Source organism: Lepisma saccharinum, chromosome 25, assembly GCF_977018435.1.
Source record: "Lepisma saccharinum chromosome 25, izLepSacc3.1, whole genome shotgun sequence".
NCBI classification, from domain to species: domain Eukaryota; kingdom Metazoa; phylum Arthropoda; class Insecta; order Zygentoma; family Lepismatidae; genus Lepisma; species Lepisma saccharinum.
Genome location: NC_139253.1, coordinates 37,193,930 through 37,207,970, shown reverse-complemented (window position 1 = coordinate 37,207,970; position 14,041 = coordinate 37,193,930). Strand labels below are relative to the sequence as shown.

The following is a 14,041-nucleotide window of genomic DNA, read 5'->3' as shown; positions in this document are numbered from 1 at the left end:
AATGGTGATGCCACCACACATGCCCATTTCCAGTCCAGGATTTGATAACCGCTCAGTCACTTTGACAGAAGTAATTGGAACATTCATGAAACAGGCTATTTTAGCTGGGTTTAGATGACTTTTTGCACAGTTTGACATTACATCCCTGTAAAAATAAACTAAAAATTCTGGTTGAGCTGATTCATCAGTATTAGCCAATATCTGTGGTACTAGTATCAGAAAGTATCAGTTGGAAGTTAATCACTGATATGCTGGACCGTGTGGCCGAGTGGTTAGCACATCGCGCTGCGATGCCAAGTGTCCCGGGTTCGAATCCCACTCGGGCTTGGTTGTTTGTGAATGTCCATTCATCAGTTTAATCATTTCATGACTCATCCCCATCTTCGCAAATTAGCCAAGAGGCACAAAACATGAAGTAAAATAAACTAAATCACTCACTCACTTAATCACTGATATCAACCAATACCTTTTTAGAGTGGATATTTTTCAGGATCACAAAATGCCACACATGATACTTTCGCAAAGTCTTAATTATTAATTTGTGAATATTTTAAAGTAAAACTTGTGTAAATATATAACCTGTACATACATACTATAGTATTCCAATATTAGCATCAGGGGAAATTTTTAAAGAGTATCAGTATAAGTTCTAAGGTATCGGCCTAGCCTTAGTGAAAACAGCATAAAATTGATTAATAAATAGAATTATGTGAATGAGTTGTGAATATTTCAGTAATACACATCCTACACAACTTTTTTTTTCCTTCTTACCCCTTCAAATCATGCAAATACCATAGGAGTAGAACAGATTAACCAATAATAGTACAGTATTGGTCAATATAGGTTTATCAGTAAAATTGATTATATTTTAACAATCTAATATCTGTGTGTAAATAGTCTCTTAATAGAGTACATAACTCTGCCATGTTTTGTAATAAGTCAGTTTTTAAATACACAGTTCCTTTATCTAAGGATGCCTCATTGCAGTCACCTAACGACATTGATTAAGGGGACGAGTGAAGCATTCATGGTGTTTGTGGAATATTTGCCATTTAATATGGTGTTGGTCAATTCTGTATCAATACTTGACCAGTATTGGTTAAAATTTCAATTTGTATGGTGCCTTCACAGTAAGGGAAAGGAAGAGAACTGTAAGAAAATCTCTTGTTATTGTGCATTCTTAGTAAATTCTCATTCATGTAAAAATTTTGGCATTTTATTATTGCACATACATTTATTGTTATTGTTCCTTATTCATGAATGCATGTTGTTAAAAATAGCTTTGTTATTATTCTAGGTAACAAATGTTTTCCACCCACCTCCAGCTAAGCTGGTACCACCACGCCTTCCAATTCACCCAGAGCCTCGACGTCTTTCAGGACATCAACGTATCCCACCATCATCGTATTCGGTGCATAATGGTATGTTCCCTCATTCTTATGTACTTACTATTTGCAAGGACTAAAATACTCCATGCAGCATCATGTGGACCTATTTTTCTGAGTAAAACTCCACCCATTCTTTGTATAAATCTTGAAAGTATTTCTTATTTTTATGATGAAGATAAATTCATTTTTCGATGAATAAATTGTTCCTATTGTAGAAATTATTGTTTGTGGTCTGAATGGAAAACTTAGATGATGATATGTGCTCTTCTATTCAACAACATTTGTATTCAAGTAATGGGAATCCAAAAGTTATATGCAGAGCCAGTCACTTCTTAAGTGATTGGTCGCTGGCTATGTTACATTTTACTTACGCTAAAGATAATGCCTCAAAATAAAATTACAGCTTTTATAAGTTATAAGGCATGGTTTCAGTGACCATAAATTGGAGTTATATTAAATTTCCTTAATTTTTATGGAAAAATAAAAACTTATCAGTAAGGTACTCTAAGAAATGTTTTCTGAACAGGTTCTGCATCAACAAGAAGATCTACGGGACCTACTAGACCAGTCGTAACACCACCTTCTTTGCCTAGGTCACCTGAAGGATTGGGTGATCCAGAGATTTCACATCACCTGCCAGGGAATGTTGGAAGTGTATCATCTCTTCATGAAGTGTGTGCCGTATGTACTCATTTGATCCATCTAAAAGCTTAGAGATAAAATCTCACAGCTTTTTCTGTAACTTGTAACATTGATTGTTATGATTACTTCCTACTACAGGTCATTTAGTTGATCCTGCATTTTTCACTTAAGGTGATGAGGTATAGTTCCACATACGGTGCACATTTACGCCTGCCACAAAATGACTTCGGACCTCATAACAAAAGCACAAAAAATACAGAAAATTCATGTGAAAAGCTCTTATTAAGCTACTAGATACAGCAAAAAATGCATACATTAGTACGGAGTCATGTTACCTTTACTTTTGAGAACCATTTGGATGCGCTTGGGCATGGAATCGCTAAGACTTCGGAACTAATTTAAGTCAATTTCAATGCACCCCATTTTCTTCAGTTCTGTTTGGAGGGTCTGTAGGTTCTGAATCTTCTTCTTTCCCGGGAATTGCTTCACATGATGCCAACAATTTTCAATGGGTTGAGATCGGGGCTATTCCCAGGCCACTCTAACATCTTTAGCTGTTGTTCCTCAAACCATTTCCTTACCTTCTTAGCCGTGTGACAAGGAGCATTATCATGCATGAAAATATCACACTTGTGGATCTGAAGCTATCCACTAAATGGTCCTTAAGAATGTTGATATATTGGTCTGCGTTTGTCACATTTTATGGTAAGAAATATAAACCTGCACTACCCTTTTCACCTGAACAACACCCCCACACCATTACAGAATGGGAGTGCCTAACGGTATACTTTGGGTCATATCGATCTGAAGATGATGGACATCGAACCTTAGCAGCTCCCATTCGGAACAGTTGGAAGGAGCTTTCATTGTTAAACATGACTTTCCTCCACTGTGCTGGTGTCCAGTGTGCATATTTCTTTGCAAAAGCAAGACTCTCTTTCTTCATACGGGCAGTGAGTAGTGGCTTCTTAGCAGCAGTACGACACGGCAAATCCATGTCTTCCTGTAAACAATGCTGGATCGTGCGAACACTAACGTTTTCCAGCAGACTCGGGTGCATTTCTATAAGTTCTGACACTGTCAGTCGAGGGTTTTTCTTTATTTCTCTCATTAGGAGAGCGTCTGTAATTTGGTTGTTTTTCTTTGTCTCCCACCACCGAATTTGTGCTTTGGAATGACAGTCGGAGGCAGTCCTCTGGCGGCTGGCTGCCAGTACCTTCATTATGGTTGATTTTGCACAACCTGTTTGTTTACATCGGGACGTTTTCACTTCGCCATGCAATAATGCTGGCTTTTTCAACACTATTACAGTACTTTCCCAGCATATCACAAATACACCTGTACAGTAGTCAAATATCCAACACAAAGTGCACCACACGAAAACACAGCAATTTATCACACACACTACAGCAGAAAGTCAACCTTCCTGTGTCAACTAACAATACGAAATGAAATGAACTCGCTTATCAGCAGTAATACACTGTTGCCAGATACGTTCATGCAGAAACAATTCTGTGTTCGAAAGAAAACACTAGATACAAGGCTACAAACTGATAGACTGCTTACTACGGCAGATTTCACATGAGGTCCGAAGTCATTTTGCGGTGGGTGTATTTCAATTGTGTCAAAATGAATGTGAGTTTGGAAAAGAAAAGTTGAGCTTTAGGTTATGGATTTCATATCATGTTGCAGTTAAAATGGATTATTAAGCCACATGGAGCTTATTAAATGTGTTTTAACTTTCATGTATTTCTTGTGGAGAATCAAAATGCTCACATTGCCCGACCCTGTGGCCAAGTGGTTAGCACATCGTGCTTTGACGCCAAGGGTCCCGGGTTCGAATCTCGGTCGGGCTTGGTTGTTTGTGAATGTCCATTCATCCATTTCATTATTTCATCACTCATCCCCATCTTCGCAAATTAGCCAAGAGGCACAAAACGCGAAGTAAAATAAACTAAATCAATCAATCAATCAATCAAAATACTCACAGTGTCACTTTTGGCTGATCGTAACCATGAGGGTGTGTGATGATATGATGAAATTGATTAGAATTAAAATTAGAATTTCTTTATTCATGAAGGGACACTCACAAAGAACACCCTGCCTAGGCTGGGATTTGAACCCAGGACCTCTTATCATCATACCTTGCTGTGCTAGCTACTCTGCCATGGAGGCTGGCTAAAGTTTTTGACTAATTATTTTTTGTGATGGCCAGTTGTTCAAAATTTTCATTTTCCCATTCATATTCTTTGTGCACTTGTATTAAGAAATGATCTTCTTAGGTAAAGGTAAAAGCTAAAGTTCCCCATGCCATGAAGGCACATTTAGGGGATAGCCTCCCCCCCCCCCATCCCATTCTCTATCTCGGCCTATTTGGAGGAGGTGGAATCAGCACCATGCCCCACAGTTGCTTTATGCAGGGACAAGGCCGGAAAATTTGCGACCTTAGATCACCCACCCCAGGAATTGAATCTGGGTCTACCGCGTGGCAGTCTGAAACCCTTCAGACTAAGAACAAGTCATCATCATCCTTCGCCATTTCCTGCCTCTGGCTGATTCGGCCCATTTTCTTCTGGTCTTCCACCACCATTCCTATCTTTCCGTGGTGTTCCAATCTTGTCCTCTTCTCCTAACACTCTCCACTACCTGCTCTTTCCGTCGACATCTTGATCTCTCCCTTGGCCTTATTCCCACTCCTTGTGCATTATAAGCTCTTACTGGTAGTCTTTCTGCATCCATCCTCTTCATGTGTCCAAACCATCTCATCTGTGCCAGATCTATTCTGTCCTGGAGCTACACCACCCCCACTGTCTGTTGGATCTCCTCATTCCTTATTCTATGCCTTCTAGTCTTCCCCAATAGAATCCTTAAAAATTTCATCTCCACTACCTGCATCTTTCTTTTGTTTCTCTGTCATTGTTCAAGTTTCTGCTCCATACATAATTATTGGTACATAGTATGTATTATACGAGGGCACGCTGAAAAGTAATGACTCCTATTTTTTTGTGACTGTGTAAAGACATTTTGGATTTTGAGCAACCATGCATTGTACTCTTCAGACTTTCCCCCTTCTCCATTCCAAGTTTCAAACTTGTCTCACCAGAGGTTGCTGAACTAGAACGAGGAAAATGGCAGCATGTAACCATACTATGTTGGTGCACCTGAAACTGCATGTGGTGACCGGGTGTCTAACTGAAGAAAATGTGTCCCCCAATTGACATTCATCAGAGAATGAAGGCTTTTCATGGCAATGAATGTGTAACGTCAGTACTGTATGATGTTGGGCTGTTCATGCTCACAATGAAAACCCCTGCCGAGGAACTCTCAACGTGTATGACAAAGAACTTCTTGAGAGTTCAATAGTATGGTTACATGCTGTCATTTTCCTCGCTCTAGTTCAGCAACCCCTGGTGATAGAAGTTTGAAACTTGGAATGGAGAAGGGGGAAAGTCTGAAGAGTACAATGCATGGTTGCTCAAAATCCAAAATGTCTTTACACCATCACAAAAATATAGGAGGCATTACTTTTCAGCGTGCCCTCGTATATTGCCTTCTTGCATTTCATAGGTACATCCCTGTTCCATAATAATCTTCGAACTCTGATAGAGTCCACCTCCCATTTGACCTCTTCTTTTTATCTCCTCATCTATTCTTCCACTTCTCTCAATTATGCTTCCTAGATATTTGAAACTCTCCACTACCCTCAACTCTTCCTTGTCCATCTTTATTCTTGGTGCATTTCTGGCTCTGTTTCTTGTTGTTATTAGCACCTCAGTCTTTTCTGGGCTGAATTTCATTCATGCTCTTCTGATTTCCTCATTCCAACTATCAAGCTGTCTCTGTACTTCTTCACTGTTTCCCTATATTACTAGGTCATCACCAAGTCTTTTTCAAATTCGTCTTTCTTCCCCACCTCTTTGTTATCCATTGTAATTATGAAGAGCAGTAGGGGAAAGAGCACATCCCTGTTTTAATCCATTACTTATACTGAACCACTCCGTTTTTCCCACTGGCTTCTTGACACAGCTCTGGTTGGCCTACACACTATCTCTTCATCTACTCCTTTCTCTCTCAGAGCCTTCCAAATCTTTGTTCTGTCCATGCTATCATATGGCTTTTCTATATCTAGGAATTCCATCATTTCCATACTCATAATGCCTTTCCTGTAACTGCTTTATAGTGAATATCAGATCTGCTGTTGATCTGCCTCTTCTAAATCCATAATGTTCCTTTCTGACGTTCAGCTCTGTTACTTCTCTTATTCTTTTCTCTAATATTTTCTCATACACCTTTGCTGAGTGGCACATTAATGTTATTCCTCTGTAGTTTTTACATTCCTTTCTGTTCCCCTTCTTGAATATGGGAACTATTAGTCCCTTCGTCCAATCTCTAGGCACTTCCCTATCTTGCCACACTGTCTTCACTACTCTGTACAGCCACTGCACACCAATCACTCCTGCTCCTAATATCATTTCCACTGACACTTCATCTATTCCAGGTGCTCTATCTCTCGTCATTCTCTTCAGTGCTTCCTCCAATTCTTTCCATGGAGATTCATTTTTCCCTGTCTGTTTTCTTTTTCCTTTACTTCTTCATGTTCCTTTCCTTTTTTCACATCCAGCAATTTCTCGAAATGATTTCTCCATATTTCTTCATCTTCTTCTACAACGTTTCCCCTTTCATCCCTTAGCTTACAACTGTCTCCTTTTTCTCTTTTCCTTTCTCTCGCGAATCCATACAATACTTTCTTGTTCCCATCTACATCTTCTTCTAGTACTTTGGCCCATTCTTCCATCTACTTTCTTCTTTCCTCCTTTACTACTGTTTTTGCCTCTTTCTTCTTTTCCATGTACTCTTTTCATGATTGAACTTTAAACCATTTTCTAAATGCATCACTTTTGTTTTTCACTGCCTCTCAAGTTATTTCATTGCACCATGGTGTTTCTTTCTTGTATTGCTTGTCCTTCCACATACCTTTTCAGCTGCCTCTACTAATACTGTTTTAAATCTTATCCATTCTGTTTCTACTCCTTTGGGCTCATCTCTTGGCACTTTAGTATGCAATATTTCTTGATGTTTCTCTTTTATCATCTTATCCTTCAATTTCTACACTCTTATCCTTCACTGTTGTTCCTCCCTTCTATCTTTTATTTCCAGTCCCCTCACATCTCCTACTAGTAACCTGTGGTCACTGTCCAAGTTCGCACTGGGTATTACTTTAATGTTGTTCATTATCTTCTTTACTTCCTTGTTTACCAATATATAATCTATTACAGACTTTTGTTCATTATTCCAACTGTGTCTTGTAATCTTATGGCTGTCATATTTCTTCTTAAACGAGCTATTACCTACTAACAGTCCGTTTCTATTACAAAAGTTCAGTAGCCTCCTTCCCACCTCATTTCTTTGTCTCCATCCATGTGCTCCAAGTATTTCCGTATACCCTGTCCTGGCTCTTCCCACTTGTGCATTAAAATCACCCATCACAATTTGCCATTCCTTTCCTACGTGTTCTTCCAAGTCTTTCAAATTCTTCTTTCTTCTCCTTTGTACATCCTGTTTGTGGGGCATACACTTGAATTATTTCTACTACTTTTCCACTTACATTCATTTTGAGTTTTATTATTCTGTCATTTACAGTCTCTACTTCCTCATTTCTTCCACTTCTGACTACAAATCCAACACCACTTCTCCTGCCCTCTTCATTACCTGCCCAGTACAATTTATAGTCTTTCCATAATTTCATTTCTCCTCTTCCTTTCAATTTCATTTTGCTCATTCCAAAGATGTCAATTTCTCTTCTCCATTAGATCCACAATTTCTTCAGCGTTCCAATATTCAATGTCCCTTTTCATAGCCTGGGTTGTCTCCAATTTTCAGTCCGGCTTGCTTCTGTATTTACTCGAACTTTTATATTTTCAGCTGTCTGCTAATGTGGCCTGTCACAGCCTACACCTGGGTGGTGGGGCTGCCACCTGTGGGTTCTTAGGTACACCCTTGCTTTTCTGGATCCCTCCAGGCCCACAAGGTAGTGAAGGCTAACACTTTTATGGAGGTGTTTATTCACCATGACACAAGGCTGTTGGTGGGTATCTGTGGTATTTGCTGAGTATGTGCATAACACTGGACACCCTCCACACCCTGATAGCCTTGCCCCCTCGATCCGTGACTGCTTATTTGGGTTTCCCCTTATTCGCAGCTTCCCCTGGGAGATTTCACTATCCACCACCTGTGACCCATCCAGTATTGGAAGCTCGCCCTGGAAGTAACGGAACAAGTAAGGAATTATAAATGAATTTTACAACAAACACATTGCAATTTTTGCAACCTGTCATTAGTGGCCATTAATCTCAGTTGGTGATATTTTTATCTTCAGCAGGACCAAACAGTTGGAGGAAGTCCAAGACACTCCATAGCATCAAACAACAGTAGCAATCCAAGTACCCCTCCAAGTCCAGGTCACGATCAGGGCTCATCAAGCTATGAAAGTTAGAAGCAGTGGAGATGCCTCTTCGCCACCAGTTACGGCATGACAGTTTGATTGTAGATAAATATACATATGTGTGTGTGTGATTTTTTTTTTAATGGAAGATCAAAGTATTGAAGTCAACATTGCAATATTCTCTACGAGCTGGACTCTCGGGAAAAGTACAGAACTGTAATGGGAATGAGAGTTACATTGTTGTATACCTTCTCAATTTTCCGCTGTGTTTGATATTGAAGTTTGATTTAATGTTGAACTGACCACAAAGTACTTAACTCCGTGTACTAACTTATAATATTTTTTATGTATATATATATAATCATTATGAGAAGGACAAGTCTGGTGGAGTTTAGTGCTGAAGCCTCTTTCCTTATTATTTGAAGTACAACTGCAAAAGAGAATATCGTAAGTTGCCAAGCAATTTGTATTTTTTAATTATTCTTTTGCCAAGGCTAGATTTCCCGAGTCCGTTCGGGAAGTGTGATTTGAATGAAGATGTGTGATAGTGAGTGAATATGTAGCTTTAGAGACAAAGCACAGTTTGATTATACTTCTGTAATATGGTAGAGTCAATATCCTTTAAAGCAGGTGCCTGAATCAGCATATTTATTATTGCATTTGGTCATAGTATGGTTCATGTTTGTTGTAAACAGTGGCTTTCAGATTTCATACCAGCAGTTACTGTTATTGTGCATATTAATTTTACCTGAAATGCACAGTTTCCATGTGCTTGTTACATATTCATATTGTGCAATGAATTGTTTATGCTTGATTCATGAAAAATATATTTTTTTCTTATTTATAACAGTACATCAAGTGCACTAATATGAAAACAATACCCATGCCCAGTGATTAGGACAGACACAATGAATATTAATTATATGACTGTTGTCTGATAAACAAACAGCATTAATTTTATTTCATGATGTATTTCCAAAGTGGTGGAAAGATTGGAAAAATAATTATTAATATTACGTGAAATGTATAAGAACAAGATAAATATTAGGTGTACATGAAAAGTATTGTACCTAAGAACACTTACCAAACAGCAGGTGGTTATAGAATGGCATGTCTGCTATGAGAGTACTGAATTGAATGTGCCAGCATAATATAGAGAACTCTTAGGGAGATTACACACTAAAGTGATAAGCAACACATGTCACTTGGGAATGACCCAATGAACAGCAACATTTCAAACCATAGCAGCATGACAAGCAACATGACCATGCATGTGATTGGTGAAAACCTGCAGATCTCCCTTAATCTTCACAGAGTCGAATTTACCATGTGAATTCGTAAGATTATTTATGATCTATTCTGTAGACTACATTTGTTGTGCATAATTTGTTTCTGCGCTTAAAAATATTTTACTAAGTTTAAAATTTTCTACAAACATTAAAGGAATTTTAATAACATGACATCCTGTGATAAGCATAATCTGTAGAATTTAAGTTTGTTTGGGCCTATTTTTGAATTTGTCTTAATTTTTTTATACAATAAACAAGTCAAAATTTCACATCTTGTGACGTAATTGAAGATTAAAATCGGAAAATTTGAAACACTAACCCTTATTTCAGCAGACCCTGAAAGTGTTATTTTTCCTATACATGCAAATAGTTATGAATAACAAAACAGTATATTATCACACCATATATTTTTCCCTCCCAAGTATAATTGTAGAGGGTTACTGTTTGATTTTGTTGTATGTTGATATTTTCTTATACGTCTTATCTTTCTTTGTTTTTTATTACATGAAGAATATTAAATCATTAATGCATAATATGATAGTATTTATCAAAGTACTATTTATTATAACAAAAGTTAATGCATAATGAAATGTTACGGGTAGAGCTTTCCCAAAATATACACATGTATCAAAATAAAATGAAATGAGTATGCACAATAATAAGTGACTTTATTTAAGAGCTTTATGAATTAAGTAGTAAACATGATCCATGTTTTATGACCAGTAAAAGTTGATCCAGTTGTTGAAGTGCAGTGCAAGTTTCATTTCTAACAAGCTTCCAAATTCTTTAAATTATTGTCTTAACATGTTACCACATGCAGGGGAGAGCATTCTATTAAAATAATTTAGAAATATTGTTAACAATGAATAATTTATTTCTGTTTTTATTTGTATTTAAGTTTTAATTTATCTTGTTATAAAGTGGTTTCTTGATCGTGTGTCATAATTGTGTATAAGAGAATTTGTACAGAAAAAAGGAAGTTTGCAATAGTTATTTTTCATTTTTATGTTTTTCAGGTTTTGTGTAGTGTGCATGAGATCAAATTAATGAAACCCCAATTCTAAATAAAAATACTTAAATTAATATTTGATGCTTTCCTGCCACTGCAGCATAAATTATTTTATCACAGTCTTTTGATCATCTGAATTAAGGGGAAAAAACTACTTTATCCAACCTTTAGAGTACCAATTGTTTCATTAAGGAACACTTCATTCTAGCTAATATATATTGAATTTCTTAAAGAATTAGATCTCTAGTCTGAGTAATTTATTTAATCATATTTTAAGCATAAGTTGTAAAAGAAGGGTATTTTTTTTAAATTATGGGTGTTTCCCATAATCCATTGCCATGCACATTGTGTGTTACATTTAAGTCTCTTATTATCCAATTCATATTTACATTTTTAATAAAGATGACTTTATAAGTTGATGTAAATTTCTAAGTAGATTATATTGTTTACTTATGTTGCAGTAAACTGCTTCATAAGTGATATTTTTTTCGTAATAAAAGTATTTATCTTGATAGTTTGTTGATCCAAATAGTAAACATAACAACCAAGAAGTACAAAATATCTAGGACATTTTTTTTTTTTTTAAATATCCACTGATATTCCATGATTGTTCATATGACTACATCTATTATGAAGTTTTAATATTTTAAAAAGTGTTGCTTATACCTTACCGTGGTGTCTGTTGTTGTTATCTTGATGTTTCTGCCAATTATATTAGTCTTCATGAGTAGTATGTTAATGTGACAGCTGATCTATGATCATGTGTATAAACAGTAGTAAGAACATTAGGAAAAGAGTATAAGTAGATTTAGGTAAAGTACATCTCAAAACAAAAAACTAAATGCAAGGAGTTAGGGAAAGTGTGATGATGTTACATGAGTCGGATCATGCTGGAAGTACTCTGAGGAAAACAGAAGTTCTGGACTGTTACCTTACGATTTGGCCCACTTGCTGAAATTTCTTCATAGTCTTAGAGTGTTATTGAACAGTGTTGGCACTGCCATTGATGCATTATTTTTTTACAATTGCAATTACACCTAGTTCTAATAATGCCTACTTAATTTGAGAGATAAGTTCCACACTGTGGCTGTGCGGTCAAAGGCATCAGGCTTTGGGCTCTGCCTATTGGATGCACACTGGTTTAAGTCTCTTGGGAGAAATGTAGCAACTTTTCTCCTTATATTTTGGCCAGTGTAGGGGATAGGTGGTCACCCACCATTGTGAGCAGATTGGGAAGCTAGACATGAGTAACGTAACCCAGTCACGGAAACCTACAACGACGACTTAGTGTTCATCGTACTGATCACACATCATCCTGTAACGTGTTGGATGATCTCCCACCTCTACTGAGGCATGTGGGGTAAAGACCGGCAGTTGGTAGGTAGGCCTTGGCCCTCATAGGCCATTTCACCATGAGTTATTTATATAATTTGAAGGATAAGGAACTCCTCCTAGCATCCAATTTCCGTAATTTATGAGAGCATCATGTGCATGTAGATAAAGACCCCGAGCCACGTCAAGTGGTACACAATTGGCTTGATAAATTCTCTCAAAAGTTCCCAATGAAGAACCTGGCTGCAACTGAAGCAAATGTACAAGGTATGGAGAGGATTCAGACTCACAAGCAGGTAAAGACCGGACACGCAACTGCAATGAGTGTTCTCATGGATTAGTCCACCGCATGATGGTTCATTAAAATTTCTGAAAAAGTGTGCTACTACACTCACACTCATTCACTTGCTCGCTCTCAGAAAAAAAGATAAGGTAATGGGGTAACAAATGTAGCATCAAACAAACAAGGTAAACATAATAAAAACCAGCATGAGTAGTGAACTTTATTTTTCACAGTTACCAACAATGGTTAAGAATTCCACCTTTCTATTAGCATTTCCAGCATGTTGTAACACACTAGTTTGAGATGTACTGCATCTAAACGACATGTATCCTTTTTTATTTGTAATATTTTTACTGTCTTCTGTACTTGTGGTCAAGGATCAACTACATATTTGCATACTTCTGATGAAGATTATTGTTACTGCGAACATAATAACGAGCATCAACACAGTATGATATGTAAGGACCTTTTTTTTCTGTGAATGCTTGTGTTAATTGTAAACGATATCATTTAAAATAGCAGTTAGTTAGTTCAAAGTGCCAGTCCTTGATATCCTGTATTAAGTACTGAATAGAATGACCAGAAAGTATCCTTTACTATGTGACTAATAATACATAGTCTTACCATAAATACTGTCACAAAGTTTTAAGTAAATTGACACAAAATGCTGAGAGATATTTTAGTATTCATAATGACCGCCCTTAGCACGCACACATTCTGTAAGTCTTTGTGGCCATGCATCAATTGAATTACACAACACATCGACTGGAAAATGAGCAACTGCCTTCAGAAGAGACCGACCACTTTAAACTTTCAATATTGGGATGTCTCTTCTTACAAGCCATCTCCTGAAGCTTGGAGCATAATTTGTAGTCCAAAGGGTATAGGTCCGGACTTGCAGAAGGCCAATCTGAAGTGGAAATGAAGTCTGGAACATTTGCCATGAGGGCACGCTCCATTTCTGTGAAAAAGGGTCAAAACATCAGCCAAAGTGTACCAACAGACAGTGCTTGAGAGACTAGTCAAGAATATGAACAACACCCTCTCCCATGGGCAGAACTGGAGTGTCTAGCAGGATTCAGCCCCAGCATATGAGGCCCGAACAACACAGCAGTGGCTGGAGGCAAATGTACCAGACTTAATTTCCACTTCGGATTGGCCTTCTGCAAGTCCGGACCTATACACTTTGGACTACAAATTGTGGTCCAAGCTTCAGGAGATGGCTTGCAAGAAGAGACATCCCAATATTGAAAGTTTAAAGCAGTCTCTTCTGAAGGCAGTTGCTCATTTTCCAGTCGATGTGTTGCGTAAATCAATTGATGCGTGGCCACAAAGACTTACGGAATGTGTGCGTGCTAAGCGTGGCCATTTTGAATAATGATTTGTGATTTTGATTTGTCATGCATCCATTTCAGTAATATTATTAGGATATTACAATATCTCTCAGCATTTTGTGTCAATTTATTAAAACTTTATGACAGTATTTATGGTAGGACTAGGTACTTATCATGATCATATGCAGAGGCGCAATAACAAATTCTTGTCTTGTTGGGGGGGGGGGGAAGTAGCAAGTAGCAGGATAAAGGCACCACCAATAATAATAATAATAATAATGGCATTACTATTATTATTATTATTATTACTAGTAGTAGTATG

General features: G+C 37.4%; 1 protein-coding gene across 5 annotated transcripts in view; it reads left to right on the top strand.

The window, feature by feature from the left end:
- Window positions 1-11,282, top strand: part of gek (serine/threonine-protein kinase gek) — a 122,662-nt gene extending 111,380 nt beyond the window's left edge. For 2 of the 5 annotated variants that reach the window (XM_083111733.1, XM_083111731.1), the window contains exons 30-32: window positions 1,298-1,421; window positions 1,915-2,069; window positions 8,407-11,282. In XM_083111733.1, coding sequence (XP_082967859.1) covers window positions 1,298-1,421; window positions 1,915-2,069; window positions 8,407-8,523 — 396 coding nt within the window. In that variant the 3' untranslated portion in view covers window positions 8,524-11,282. The remainder of the gene's footprint in view (window positions 1-1,297; window positions 1,422-1,914; window positions 2,070-8,406) is intronic. The other 3 variants (XM_083111732.1, XR_014440753.1, XR_014440754.1) reach the window with 3 other exon arrangements.
- Window positions 11,283-14,041: the final 2,759 nt, after the last annotated feature.